General features: G+C 40.4%; 1 protein-coding gene across 1 annotated transcript in view; it reads left to right on the top strand.

Moving 5' to 3' along the window:
- elovl8b (ELOVL fatty acid elongase 8b) overlaps positions 1–14,716 on the top strand; it is a 55,375-nt gene that overhangs the window by 18,218 nt on the left and 22,441 nt on the right. The window contains exons 2-4 of the mRNA XM_067990099.1: positions 3,467–3,555; positions 4,904–5,091; positions 8,084–8,164. Coding sequence (XP_067846200.1) covers positions 3,467–3,555; positions 4,904–5,091; positions 8,084–8,164 — 358 coding nt within the window. The remainder of the gene's footprint in view (positions 1–3,466; positions 3,556–4,903; positions 5,092–8,083; positions 8,165–14,716) is intronic.

Genomic DNA, 14,716 nt, shown 5'->3' with positions numbered 1-14,716 from the left:
GAGCGAGACCTGGACCACCTACAGCAGGCATGAGAGAAGACCAAACTCTTTCCACACCCGCTGTCAGTCGTATTCTAAATATCAAGTGGGAAAACAAATTCCTGACACCAAAGTACTTGAGGAAGCTAAGTTTTCAAGTCTTATACCATTTCTCAAACACAGACACCTCCAGTGGCCTGGTCATCTATATTGGATAGAAAATGGGAGCATTCCAAAGGATTTTTTTTAATGGAGAATTTACAGAGCTTGCAAAGCTGCTGAGCTGACCTAGACTCAGGTTGAAAGATGTTTGCAAGAGGGACTTTAAAATTTTTAACATCAATACCACAAGAGGCCAGGTGAGAGGGCTAAGTCGCATTGGGGAGCCAAAGAGGCAGAAGAGAGGTGGCTGAGAGAGAACATAGAGAAAAAAGCCATTAGGCAAATGCATTAGGCTTCAAGAGTTAATACTATGCGAGCTTCTTCATCTGGCCCTGTGATTTACGCCTGCATCATCTGTGGCAAAGACTGTCGCTTGAGAATTGGACTCTTCAGCTACTCACATGCTGCAGCATAGCAAAGTAACTAAACTGCTTTGGTGCTTACACAATCATCTTTCGAGATGGACGGTTGCCATATAGTGGCCTGTTTCCAGTCTACCACCTCCCCATTGCCCACTGGTCCCCCTCATAATGATTGTTAATTCCTTACAAATCTCCTCCCTAGTCTCCCTAATAATTGAAAGTACTTGGTGGAAATCAAAAGCTGTCTCTTTCAATTCCAAGCATCTTGAGTGATTGGCATCCTCAGGTACTGGTTTTGATTGACTGCTGTGACTGGGCTGAAGTCATAGATCAAGCCATATGGGAGAAGGGCCAATGATACTTTGGACAGCTTTGTGGCCAGGAGCATTCAATTATGGGCTTACATTTGGCTGCATGAGCTCAGGTGAGTTTGTTGGTCTGAAGTCCGAAATTGGGTTAAATCTGGCTTCATGATAGTGTTTAATCATGTGTCAGGGATCAATTTTTTGTAGAAAGGTAGGACAGTGGAATCACTTTTTTCCCAAGGGGAATAGTAAAGGTTGTAATTACTTTTTACTCAGCACAAACAGTATTTTTTAGAGTTCATTTACATGTGTAATGTTAAATAAATTCATCTGTTGGCCTATAGTCTGAGCTTCGGTCTGATCATTCTGGCTTCCAAAGAAGGTCATATGGTGGCATATGATGTATTCCAGTACAGTGGCACGGGTCCTCAGTTCAACCCCTGGTATGCGCTATCTATACCTCATATTTGGCAGACAAAAGTACACTTTTGTTCTTGGGGGATGTGTGGTCAGCTTACTGGGATGGTCATTGACACTGAACCCAAGTAATATATCCAAAAATGTAATGCACTTTATAATCTTGAAGACCTCTACAGGTCACTCCTCAACTTCTCAGCTCTAGTTAAAAGAGCCCTAACTTCTCAAGTCTCTTCATAACTGTAACCCCTCATCCCCAGTCCACTGCACTGCAACTTTTCCATTATTTTTATATGCTTCCTATAATAGGTGGCCAAAGATGTACATCACAGTCAGTGAATGAGGCTCCTCTACACCACTTAGTGTCAGTAAATGGGAGCCTTCCCTGCATCACTTGGTATCAGTGAATATCATGCTCGTGATTTGATAATTCCTTTCCTTTTTTAACTTTCCTTCAACCCGATTAGAAGAGCTTATCTGCTATTGGGCGATTCTCCTGCAGCTCTCCATTCCTTGACATTTCCTCCTACACTGAGATTCCACAATGTGCAAAAGCATTCTCTGCCATCTCCCACTTGTATCACTTCTGTTCATATACCCTCCCCCATCTTGAGACTTCCATTCAGTGAGGTATGAATAATGAATAAAAGCTGTTTTTTCTAAAACAGATTTTAAAAATATTTGTATGATGTGATGAAGTAATTTAAGAATGGATATATATCCAATCACATGATGAACAGAATCGTACATGATGAACAGAATCATGCATGTTGGGATGCAATTTGTTTTAATAAATTTCTTGTTGCATTGATGATAACTAACCTGTGACTTTGTCATCCATTTGGTCAGAGCAGTTTGGATGTAAATATGTTAAAATTTAACCTGTAAATAAGTCAAGTAGTGGGGTTCAAACTAGTTGGCATAGGCCTGGTAAAAGTCATCTCGAAGAGAGAGTTAACAGTATAAATTTGCAATTGTCCCTAGCACAGTGCAGCTCAAAGCTATACAGATTTTGTGATCATGGAACATGCCCAGCCCGAAAGAACTGCATAATAAGTCCAATAAAAGTACCATTGTCTGCATTGCTATTACGAGCCTGGTACTTGAAGGAGCTTCGTTAGCGGAATTAACCATTGTGGCCCCTTTTTGTTGTACGAACTGACTCTGGTCATTGAATTAGCCATTATATGTAACAAAAATGTTTTGTATCACTGTGTTGCAGTCCTATGTGTTTAAAATGTACTATTATAGTTAAAGTTTCTGTAGGTTAAATGTAAGCTACAGGCTTTTAAGGAATTCCAGTTCAAGTACTTTTCACTTTTTCTGCACAAGTAGATGTATTTGATGTAATACCAAATGTTTCTCTGCAAAAAATTACACTAAATGTGTTTCTTTGACATAAGGAATTGATCTTCAGAATGGTTCATTAATCAAATACATTTCACTAATATGTGATTTCTACTGCAGTTAATCTTAAAACGTCTGTGCAGTTCATGAATACAAGTTAATGTAAAGCAAATCTAAACTTGGAGAAGGGAAAGAAGTGAGGAAGGTGGCATGACATGGGTTCTTCTGTTGGTACTAAAATGATTCATCCAGTTTATGGATGGACTATTGATATAAGTGTGGAAGTGGAACATGAAAAAATGTTTCCATCTGTCTCCAGTTGAGAGAGATTGCAACAGGCCTGTGTGGTAAGAGGGTTGGATCAGTTTCATAGTGACATATATTGCACAATAAAATTCTTCAGTCATTAAAAATGGTCTTCTTCAGCATCTTGGAGGAGCTTCACAATAATATCTAAATTTTTTACTTGGGTTGTGTGGCTGATAGACTATGGCACAGTGCATTGGACTTTAAACACACTGCACCAGAGTGGAAGGGCCTCTTTTTGCTGACTTCCTCATTTTGGCCACGTGGAGTTGCCAAAAGAGGCCAAGCCGTTTCATCATAAGGAGGGAAATTGGAGACAGCAAAGAGCACAATTACTCTTGTACGGCTCCTAGTAGCCAGTTTCAGAGCACTGTTCTCAAGCGCCTTGAATAAGTCATCCATCCACCCTCTTGTCTACAAATATTTTGAAGAATAGCGTGATTTTGGGGATTAAAAACTGTTACAGTTGTTTATCATTTCTGTTTTTATAGATATTTTCTCATGAGAATTGTTACAAAACCAAACAGGAAAGCAGTCTACCATTTAACAATTAAGTCACTTGTGTTGTAATGTGTTAATCTTTTTCAGGACTTTTGATCAAAAGAGCTTTGTGAGCTCCATGGCTTCTACCTGGGAGAAGATTAGAGATTTTTATGACTGGGCAGTGGAAAATGGAGGTAAGAAAAGCAGCATTACAGTGTGTCCTCAAGATCCTAATTTATTACAGTTTATAACAAGTATAGGAGTGTGGTTTGCAGGACAAAAATATGAGGATGAAAATGGGTTGTACTTTCCACAGTTTGTGTCTGTTTTCTTTAACATCAGTAATTGCTTTGATCGTTTAGTTGTCGGAGCATGGATTACTTTGCCTCAGGGAATAGTTGAGAGAGAGACCATTGATTTTCTTAAGGGAAAAGTGGATAAATATTTGAAGCAGTGGAAAATACAGGGCTGTGGGGAGGGAGTGGGGCAGTGGAATTGGTTTTGATTTTCTGACAAACAGGTGTCATGGATTGAATGGCTGCTTCCTGTCCTGTAAACGTCTATGGTTCTGTGACATTATAAAGTAACTAAAGGACTTCAGTGTTTTTGGCTTTAACACACTTGTAAGTATTTTTTTATTATTGCAGTGCAGTGGTGTGCCAAAAGAGATTGCTCAGAAAGTCTTGTCTTGCCATAATATGCCCCTGAATTTCTGCAGACCTACTGTGCATTCCTGCTGTAAGTCCAGCAGGAGTGTGGCAGAGGGCACAGGTATTAGGCTGGGCCCTGGATATGTCCGATCCCTGGCTTCTTGGCCAGTTTCTGGGACAGGGTGCAGAATTTCTACTTGCTGCAAACAAGGCCTTCCGTGTCAGGAGTGCGGCTGGGGCATGGGGTGTCCCAATCTTGGCCTGGACCCCTTTTTCAAAAAAAAAATTCTGCCATTGGTGTGAGTGACATGGCCTCCTTGCTGGGTGGGTGTGAAGTGGGTGGGGTGGTGGGGTAGTGGCATCAATGATCCCAAAGAAAAAGATCTTCATGCCAGTTGTGCCAGCGCATGTAAGTGGCTGCCCAATGTCACAATAGCCAACCTCCTTGTTATGGCCGGTACCCGAGATGCTCCCCTAGTAGCACGTGTGTCTACTGGCAATCTTCTTTAGTCCTCAAAGTGAATTAACCTGTTCCACATTGAAGGCAATAAACATTTAGGGATGGGCAATAAATGCTGGCCTCGCCAGCGACGCCCACATTCCAAGAACGAATAAAAAAAAAAATTGCTATTCGATTGAGTGTCTTCAGGAAGTAGCAAATGTGGTTGTTGCAAGTTACTAAATGATGAGTAAGCTAATCAGTGCTTTGTTTCATATATTTTGAAAATTCTTGGCAGATAATGCACACCTGTATTTCAAGTCCATTTTTCAAAGCAAAATGGTGTGTGCTACATGTGGAAAAATTACATTTTGAAATCTTGGGTATTTGTAAGTTGAATTATTTTTTATTTTAATTGTCTCTTCTTTTTAAAAAAAAAAAAATTTTTTTCAGACGAGAGGACTGACCCCTGGTTCCTGGTTTACTCGCCCATTCCGGTTATTGTGACCTTCGTAATCTACCTTCTAATCTGCAAATATGGACCAAAGTACATGCTGAGCCGGGAACCATTCAATCTGAAATATGTACTAATTGTTTACAATTTTGCCCTTGTCGTCATTTCAACTTACATGTTTTGGGAGGTATATATTTTTTTTTAATTGTTGTAATTGAAAGGTTTTTGTTTATGCTGCAGGTAGTATTTGAATAAGTGCTTGTCGTCTTCTAAAAACTAAATTGCTGTGTGGAGAATGCAGTAGGTTGGTCCACTGCCCTTCATCTCTGGGATGTGGGTTCCATTCTACCTAAAGCAGTAGGATGAAAGTTCTCTCTCTGACTATGAAAAATGAGCTTCCACTGCAAAGACTTGCCCTAATGGCAGTCTCTAACAGAAGCTATCAAGAGTAGCTGTGAGAAATAAATATGTTGCTCTGAGATAACGGTGTTTGCTCTTTTGAGGTTGGGGTTAAGGAACGTTTAATAGACAAGAGTTGCAGTTGTTTAACACAGCATCTAGGTGAGTCATACCTGACCTGGATGAATTTAATGCTATTAATAGGTGCCCAAAGTAGTGTCCCTCAATTTGAACACACAAATTTGTAGAGGAGCCACTGGGTTAGTGAAACCAACAAGTGGAAAAAGCTTAAAAGTTTACCCAAAGTAATATGTAGGATGGTTTAATGCATTAACACATGTAAATCTTTCCATTGTTTTCTTTGGCGGCTGCTCTTACTTTAAAAGTAACTGCAGTAGAGTTTTAAAGTAACAGCTTCCTCATTAAACTAATTCTTCCATTAATTAGCAAATGCTTAATAAAATAAGAGACTATGGTTCAGAAATCCTGAGGGACTTTTACCTGGTGTCTCACCACAACTCTGGCGGGAGACCGGTCAAATCTCCAGGGAAAAGGTGTAAAACCAGCTGTTTTCAGCATTTTAGACCATTTCTCCAGGAGTTCCTCCAGTCTCCTCTGAATCTCTCTGCATGGTTTATCAAGTGCCTCAGTGGTGTACAGTGAATACTGTGGAGGGATTACTGTATCCTACAATGCTCCAGTATTTCCACTGTTCACAATGTTGCTGCAAATAGATGTGCACAAGTTGCCACACTGACCATAGAAATGAGGGTAAATACATTATTGTGCTGCTTTTTACCTCTAATTTAACCTAGTGTACAGTCCTGATGGACAATGCCATAGATTTGCATCTGATAAAAACTTATTCCCCAATCCTGGTACAATGCCCTCCTGTATGCCACTGTCTTAGTGTGAACATGCCAGAAATGTGTATGGTGTAAATGGCAGTTGAAGTGAAATGGCCATAATCCTTTTAGGAGGATTAGCATGAAGACAGAATCTGAACTGGTCAGTGTGGCCAAAATGTACAGAATATTTAGAACTGCATTGGCTGAGATTTAACTGTTGCAGTGCTAGTTTTCTGTACCACCACCCAATAGTGCAAAAAAGATACCAGGACAACAAGAACTTAGTTACTGTTTTTCTTACCATTCTGTATTACAGTTTACATTATTGTTGCAAGATATTTTAATGCACACCTAGTGTTATACACTTGCTCAGTACCTTAAGCAGAGGTAAAATGTATGGGAGTTGTTTCAGCATTTGAAAAACTATATATTTGATAAGTTGTACATTATAAACTCAAGGTGAACATAATTTGGACATATATTGTCCTGTGTGTCAAGTTAAAGAAAAATCATTTCATTAAATGTCATTGTACACCAGAGGAAAATGCACTCCATTTAGTTCTTTGGTTAGATTGTTACAGCTGAACTGGTATTTTTTTTGAGATTGGAAAAAATATATTTCTGTTGATGTAAAAGTGTCTATCCTTATTGAGAACATCTAGTTATAAATGAGAGAGAATTCGCTACCACCCTCATCTTCCAATCCTGTAGCAGGGGAGGGGTGGTGGAAGGAGGGGAAAAAACAAGAAAGGAATATGTGACATACATTCTCGTTGGGGGGCGGCAGGGGGGTGTGGAGGTTTCATTCTGCTGAATTTATCTTCATATGGGGAATAGAAATTTGTATAATATATTTTAAAATTGCTTTTACTTCATTAAATTTTATTTTGTTTGAAGTAATTTTGCAATGTCTTGAAAATCACTGATTTGACATTTGACTTTTTTTTCTTCCCACTTAGATTAAATGGGTGTGATTTTCTAACTACCAGCACCATTCCCCATTCCAATTAAAATTCTTTTTATGTCTTTGTCCCAGTTTTCCAGATGAGGAGCAGTCATTCTCCTATAAATGCTCCCTCTCTCACCATGGGCAAGTAGGAAAATGAGTATTATCCTGGTTGTCTTACCCATACCCATAACCTCTTCAGTTTTCCTCCCTCTGCTCAGTGCTTTCACAAACTGCCTACATGAAATTGAAAGATTTGTTGGGAGAAGGAGGTGGGAGAAGTCTAGTTGAATACAGGTCCCAAAACTCTGGTGGAGTGCTTTCGTGAACTAGTGGATTGTGTCAGCAGGCTGGATGGGAGTTTTGCATCATTAATTTTGTTTTAGCGCAGAAACTCTGTAGATAGGTAACTAATTGAAAAGGGTCATATGGTTTCTTTTTAATGTACTCAATTATGGTTTCTTTTTAATGTACTCAATTAACCATGTGTTATGGGGTTCCCCATTCATTTACTGTATAAGGTTGTGGGAAAGGTGATGTCACCTCAGGGAACTCTTGCAATGTTTCTGCGACTCATCATAAAAGCTAGCGTATTTGGTAGTTTCTAAACCAGTTAGGTGCAATCTTTTAAGTTAGCCCTTGCAGTTTTTGCTTAGTGTCAATCTCTTGACAGATATCCTTTTGACATTTCCATCCACATATACGGAATAAGACTCAAGTCACTGTGGCTATGAATTTGCACCATTTAGCATTTAACATATCAAAATAATCTGATTTAGGGCAAAGCTCAAGTAACTATAAATACTATTTCAATCCATCAGTATTAAATATCTGAAGCACACTGATGTAGAGTCTCCTGTTTTTAATTTAATGGTAGTGGAGGTGAGGGATAGCAGCCTCCTGAGGTAGTATCACTTGATTCGTCATGAGGATATTGTACTTTGTTTATATCTTAAATTAATAACTATTCTAATTTTGGATTCTAGTTCCTGGTGACGTCAATTCGTGCAAACTACAGCTATCTTTGCCAGCCTGTGGATTACAGCAACAGTGAGCTTGGACTGCGGGTAAGAAGCATGGGATGGGTAGAAATAGTAGTCATGAGGGTCTGTCATTGTGAAATCGATAAATAAATCAGGTGTAAAACGTATAAATTTTGATCAATTTGTAAAGTCGGGGAAAGAGATGTATGATGGGCATGTCTCTTTTCACTTCTTGTTCAATACCATAATAATGCGGGTTACTTCATTTAAAAGAAGTGAGAACATTTTTCTCTAAAGGTGTGATTTGATTTCCATAGTATGTTTGATTGTTGATTCAGAGTTAATACCATAAAATTTCAGTTTGGAAGGGGGCTAATGGGTAAGATCTAAAGTCACAGTGATGAAATGTTCATGGTTGCAAACTCCATATTACGAGTTTAGGTCTGCTGTAGATATCTTTTTTAGGGTTCAGTGGTGTCCGTCACTCCCGTAAGCTTGCAATCCAGATAATTGTGTCACTTGCACGCATGTTTCTTCAATCTCGCTGAAGGCTGACAAACTTGACAGTAGATGAGGTGAAGTTTGGTTCGAGTCATCAGCTGCTTTATTCCACACAAGATAAAATGTATAGAGCAATAGGTATGATCAGAGTCGCTTAGTTCAAAAGGTATTTATGTTAGTGTAATGATGCAACTAAGAAGCATGCAATGCTAGTTCCACTTTGGTGGGTTGTCTTTCTTAAACAGAATAACCCCTCTGCATTCTGTTCTACAGTCCCTGCAGCTTTCTGCCTTTTTTTAACCCACTTGTAGCACTTTGCAACCTCACTGACTTTGGTCTCTATGTTCTAATGTTTTAAATCTTCTCTCGCTGTATCAAAACACCTGGCCATCTTCTACTTTCCCACTCACAGGCTGACACATCAAAGAGATTTCCAACACAATGGTATGAGGTGTATTTCTGAATACCCAGACAAATTAATAGGTCGCTTATTGTTCGTTTACCCCCGGGAGAAGAAACTTCCAATTAGCGTATTAACTACTTTTGTTCAACCATGAGAATACATGTTGCCATTAAAAAAACAACCTGTTTCCAAATCCTTTCCTTGAATGGGGAAATGGTCAAACAATCCGGAAATGTGACACTGTTTTGAAAGGCGTGGCTTAAAAACATTTGGTAGTTTATGTTTCTAAATATTTTTTTTAGTTTCTTCCACCGCAAATAATGAGAACACAGCTGTTACTGAGGGAGTGCCAACGTGAGAAAGGATATTGGCTCAGAAAATCAAGATGTAGAATCAGTCTGGGTGGAGTTAAGAAACACCTAGGGGCAGAAAACACTGATGGGAGTTGTCTATAGGCCTCCAAACAGTAGTGGTAATGTAGGGGATGGGATCAAACAGGAAATTGGAGATGCATGTAACAAGGGTACTACAGTAATCATGGGTAACTTTAATCTACATATAGACTGGCCAAACCAAATTAGCAATAATACTGTGAAGGATGAATTCCTGGAGTGTGTACGAGATGGTTTTTTAGACCAGTACGTTGAGGAGCCAACCAGGGAACAGGCTATCCTAGATTGGGTATTGTGCAATGAGAGGGAGTTAATTAGTAATCTTGTTGTGCGGGGTCCTTTAAGGAAGAGTGTGACCATAAAATGATAGAATTCTTCATTAAGATGGAAAGTGAAGTAGTCCAATCGAAACTAGGGTCCTAAATCTAAACAAAGGAAACTACAAAGGTATGAGGAGTGAGTTGGCTATGATAGATTGGGAAGCTTCATTAAAAGGCATGATGGTGGATAGGCAATGGCTAACGTTTAAGGAACAAATGCATGAATTACAACAATTATACATTCCTTTCTGGCGCAAAAACGCAAAAGGAAAAGCGGCCTAACAGTGGCTAACAAAAGAAATTGAGGATACTATTGGATCCAAAGAGGAGTCATATAAAGTTGCCAGAAAAAGTAGCAAGTCTGAGGATTGGGAGCAGTTTAGAATTCAGCAAAAAAGAACCAAGAGATTGATTAAAAGGGGAAAAATAGAGTGTGAGAGTAAACTTGCAAGGAATGTAAAAGTGGACTGTAAAAGCTTCTACAAGTATGTAAAAAGATTAGTGAAGATAAATGTAGGCCCCTTACAGTCAGAAATGGGAGAATTTATAATGGGGAATAAGGAAATGGCAGAGCAATTAAACAAATACTTTGGTTCTGTCTTCACGGAAGAGGACACAAATAACTTCCCAGAAATGCTAGGGAACAAGGGACTAAAGAGAAGGAGGAATTAAAGGAAATTAGTTTTCGTAACAAAATAGTGCTGGAGAAATTAATGGGACTGAAAGCTGATAAATCCCCAGGGCCTGATAATCTGCATCCCAGAGTACTAAAAGAGGTAGCCGTGGAAATGGTGGATGTATTGGTTGTTATCTTCCAAAATTCTATAGATTATGGAACAGTTCCTACAGATTGGAGAGTGGCAAATGTAACCCCCACTATTTAAAAAAGGAGGGCGAGAGAAAATGGGGAACGACAGACCGGTTAACCTAACATCAGTAGTAGGGAAAATGCTGGAGTCTATTATAAAGGATGTGATAACAGGACACTTAGAAAATATCAATGGGATTAGACAAAGTCAACATGGATTTATGAAAGGGAAATAGTGTTTGACAAACCTACTGGAATTTTTTGAGGATGTATCTGGTAAAATAGATAAGGGAGAACCAGTGGATGTGGTGTATTTGGATTTTCAGAAGGCCTTTGATAAAGTCCTACATAAGAGGTTAGTGTGCAAAATTAAAGCACATGGGATTGCTGGTAATATACTGGCATGGATTGAAACAGAGAGTAGGAATAAATGGGTCTTTTTTGGGGTGGCAGGCAGTGACTAGTGGGGTACCGCAGGGATCAGTGCTTGGGTCCCAGCTATTCACAATTTATATCAATGATTTGGATGAGGGAACCAAATGTAATATTTCTAAGTTCGCTGATGACACAAAACTAGATGGGATTGTGAGTTGTGAGGAGGATGCAAAGAGGCTTCAAGGCGATTTAGACAAGTTGAGTGAGTGGGCAAATACATGGCAGATGCAATATAATGTGGATAAATGTGAAGTTATCCACTTTGGAAGGAAAAACAGGAAGGACTGATTCAACCCAAAGTGCTTTAGTGCACCCCTTTAGTTATAGAACTGTTACAGCATGCCATTGGCAGAGGCCTTACAGCGTGACACTTGCCCACTCTTTTGGATGATTAGGGTGTTTTTTGGCAGGTTGATTCAAAAAGAGAGATAGAAATATGCCAAATATGAAACACTGAGAATGTAAACTTATGAAACGAAAATGATTCATGGCACTACTTAAATAGGCATGGACTGTACTATATTAGACAATTTAAAGACAGACTTGTCACTATGAAGAGTTAGCTTTCAGGGTGAGCCATTCAGCATGCCTGCTATTTTCAATTTCCTAGTACAAGCATAGTGCATTATTACTATTCATCAGCCTATGTCGCTGTTTAGCCAAAACTTACTTAGTGGCCCTCTTGCACATCACTTCCTAGGACTTCAACAACAGCAAATTAGTCTCCATTGTCACTGAACAGTGTGACTGATGACCCAGTTGCACATTAGAACATGTCATAAGCGTACACGACTCTCCCAATCGAGTTTGTATGTGTAATGTTCAGTCAAACTATCCACAAATAGTGTATATTTATTGGAGCTTATGCTCCAGCATGGTCAATAAAATGCAATGTGGAAATAAAAGCAATTCCACGAGCTGAAAATTGGAATTGAATCCTTGTGTACACGTGATCCAATTTTTTTGTATGCTGCACGGCGTTCTTTTATACCTTCTCCCGCCCCCTTTTTTGTTTTTAGAAGACCAATGTGCTATCTCATGGAGTGATGGAATGGAGATTTGTTTCTAATCTTACCAGTGCTGCTGTAGAAAGGAGTCAAAATGAATACTCTTTCACACATTGAAGTAGAGAGGAAAAACTACACTGTGCATCATCCCAAGCTGTGCTCATGCAATTCATAGTGGTTAGCTTCAGAGTGGCATTGGCAGAGGTCTATCAGCTGTGGATGAGTGCATGGTATAGAAAGAAGGTTTGAAAATAGTCAGATGTAAATTAGTATAAAAAAGGGAGTCTATGCCTCAACTTAAAGAAATGAATTTTCAAATCTGCTGTAGCTGTAGAGCTACTTGACATAGTTGAGCTTTGTGCACACTTGAAGGTAATTGGTTTCGGTTTTTCTATCTCAACTTGAATATATTCATTATGAAAACGTCAGTGTTCCTCTCAGGTTAATGTGCCAAGATAAGACTGCTTCAGGTGGGTTTGTGTTTATTTACATGTGCATGGCACAGTACGTGAAAGTAAAGTGCTGTCTTGTTTATTGGTGGGAAGGGAACAGAGAGAGCAAAAGGGAAAGTCCCGCTCATCTGTCAGTCAGGAACTGACATTGACGGCAGTCGTGGAGAAGTCTCTTGTCTCGCACTATTGGTTTAGGATGCCCCCTCCCCGGATGATCAGCCAAGCAACAAGCTGCATGCAAAGTAAATAAGATTTTTTTTAAAAGCAGAACTAAAAAAAATTCAATTAAAGATTAAACAGTAGCTGCCAGTGCTTCAGATTACTTAGCAATGTTTGTAAAATTGAAATGTACCCAGTAGAAATACTGTAACATTGCAGTAATTTCAGAATGTTAATATTGCAGTGTCATTTTTGAACTAATTACAGAACTTGTATTTCAAAAACTGAAGATCTCTGGGGAAAATGTGTATATGTGTTCCCAGCATCCAGTTTGCTCCTTCCCCAGCACCCCTCCCCTCCTCTTCAAAAAGTAATAACTCAGATTCCATGAGTGCCTAATGTCCTCCACTATCTCCCTTAAGTGGCTGTTCTTCATATAGGAGCCTGAGCAGTGAATGTCAGTGGACAGTTTAACCAGGGGAAGAGTGTAATATGAGAGTGATCCTGCTCATGCCCAAATGTCCATTTTCCAGCCTTGGGTAAAGGGGGAAAGCAAGCAATTAGCATAGGAAAACGATCTGAAGTTGGAACCTGGTTCTTTGTCCCTTCCCAAGCACAAGGTGCTAAAGCCAAATGTATTATTTGTACTGCTGCCCCATCTAACTAAGACCATAAGAGATAGGAGCAGGAGCAGGAGTAGGCCACTCGGCCCCTCGAGCCTGCTCCGCCATTCAATGAGATCATGGCTGATCTGATTTTTACCTCAACTCCACTTTCCCGCCTTTTCCCCATATCCTTTGACTCCCTTGCTGATCAAATATTTGTCTAACTCAGCCTTGAATGTATTCAATGACTCAGCCTCCACAGTTTTTTGGGGTAAAGAATTCCAAAGATTCACGACCCTCTGGGAAAAGAAATTCCTCCTCATTTCCGTCTTAAACAGGCAACCCCTTATTCTGAGACTATGCCCCCTAGTTTTAGATTCCCCAAAGAGGGGTAACATCCTCTCTGCATTTACCCTATCGAGTCCCCTCAGAATCTTGGATGTTTCAATAAGATCTCCTCTCATTCTTCTAAACTCCAATGAGTATAGACCCAACCTGTTCAATCTTTCCTCATAAGACAACCCTTCCATACCCGGAATCAACCTGGTGAACCTTCTCTGAACTGCCTCCAATGCAAGTATGTCCTTCCTTAAATAAGGACACCAGAACTGTATGCAGTACTCCAGGTGTGGTCTCACCAGCACTCTGTACAGTTGTAGCATGATTTTCCTGCTTTTATACTCCATCCCCCTAGAAATAAAGGCCAATATTCCATTTGCCTTCCAGATTACCTGCTGCACCTGTATGTTGACTTTTTGTGTTTCATGTACGAGGACACCCAGATTCCACTGTACCGCAGCATTTTGTAGTATTTCTCCATTCAAATAATACTTTGCTTTTTTTATTTTTCCTCCCAAAGTGGATGACTTCACATTTTCCCACATTATATTCCATCTGCCAAATTTTTGCCCATTCGCTTAACCTGTCAATATCCCTTTGCAGACACTTTGGGCTCGATTTTACCTGCGGGTTTCGTGTGCGTTTCCAGCGGGGGGGGGGGCCCCGAAAATCCCGATATCCAGGCACGTGACCGAATCGCACCACGATCCCGCCCACTTCCGGGTTCCCCGATGACGTGCGGGGGTGCGTGCGTAGCCCCCGCTGGTGGGAATCCCGCAGGCAATTAAAGCCAGCGGGATGCAACTTGAATGTATTTATTTTGCTTGTTCAGGTCATTAATCAGGTCAGTTAAGGGACTGTGTGTGATTTTGGAGAAACATGGGACTGTTTCACACACTGGGGGAAACAGTCCTAGTTGAACTGGACGTGTTGCAGCCGTCAGCCTGTGGCAGCTGCAAAGGTCCATTTGACAGGTGTCGGGGGGGGGGGGAGACCCTCAGCCATTGCAGGAGGCTGCTCTGTCACTTGGGACAAAGTGTGGCCTCAACCACCCCCCTCCTGACGGTCAAAGTCACCAACCTGCACACTCACCCCGGGGTCCGGAGACATGTGCCTACCTTGCGGACCCCCTCAGATGTACATATTGCGGATGGGGGCTGTCGTAGCTGCAGTCATGACCTCCTCGGAGGGCGAACAGCATCACCAGCCTCGCCA

The sequence above is a fragment of the Heptranchias perlo genome, chromosome 9, assembly GCF_035084215.1.
Source record: "Heptranchias perlo isolate sHepPer1 chromosome 9, sHepPer1.hap1, whole genome shotgun sequence".
Lineage (NCBI taxonomy): Eukaryota > Metazoa > Chordata > Chondrichthyes > Hexanchiformes > Hexanchidae > Heptranchias > Heptranchias perlo.
This window is presented reverse-complemented; position numbering and strand designations above follow the sequence as displayed.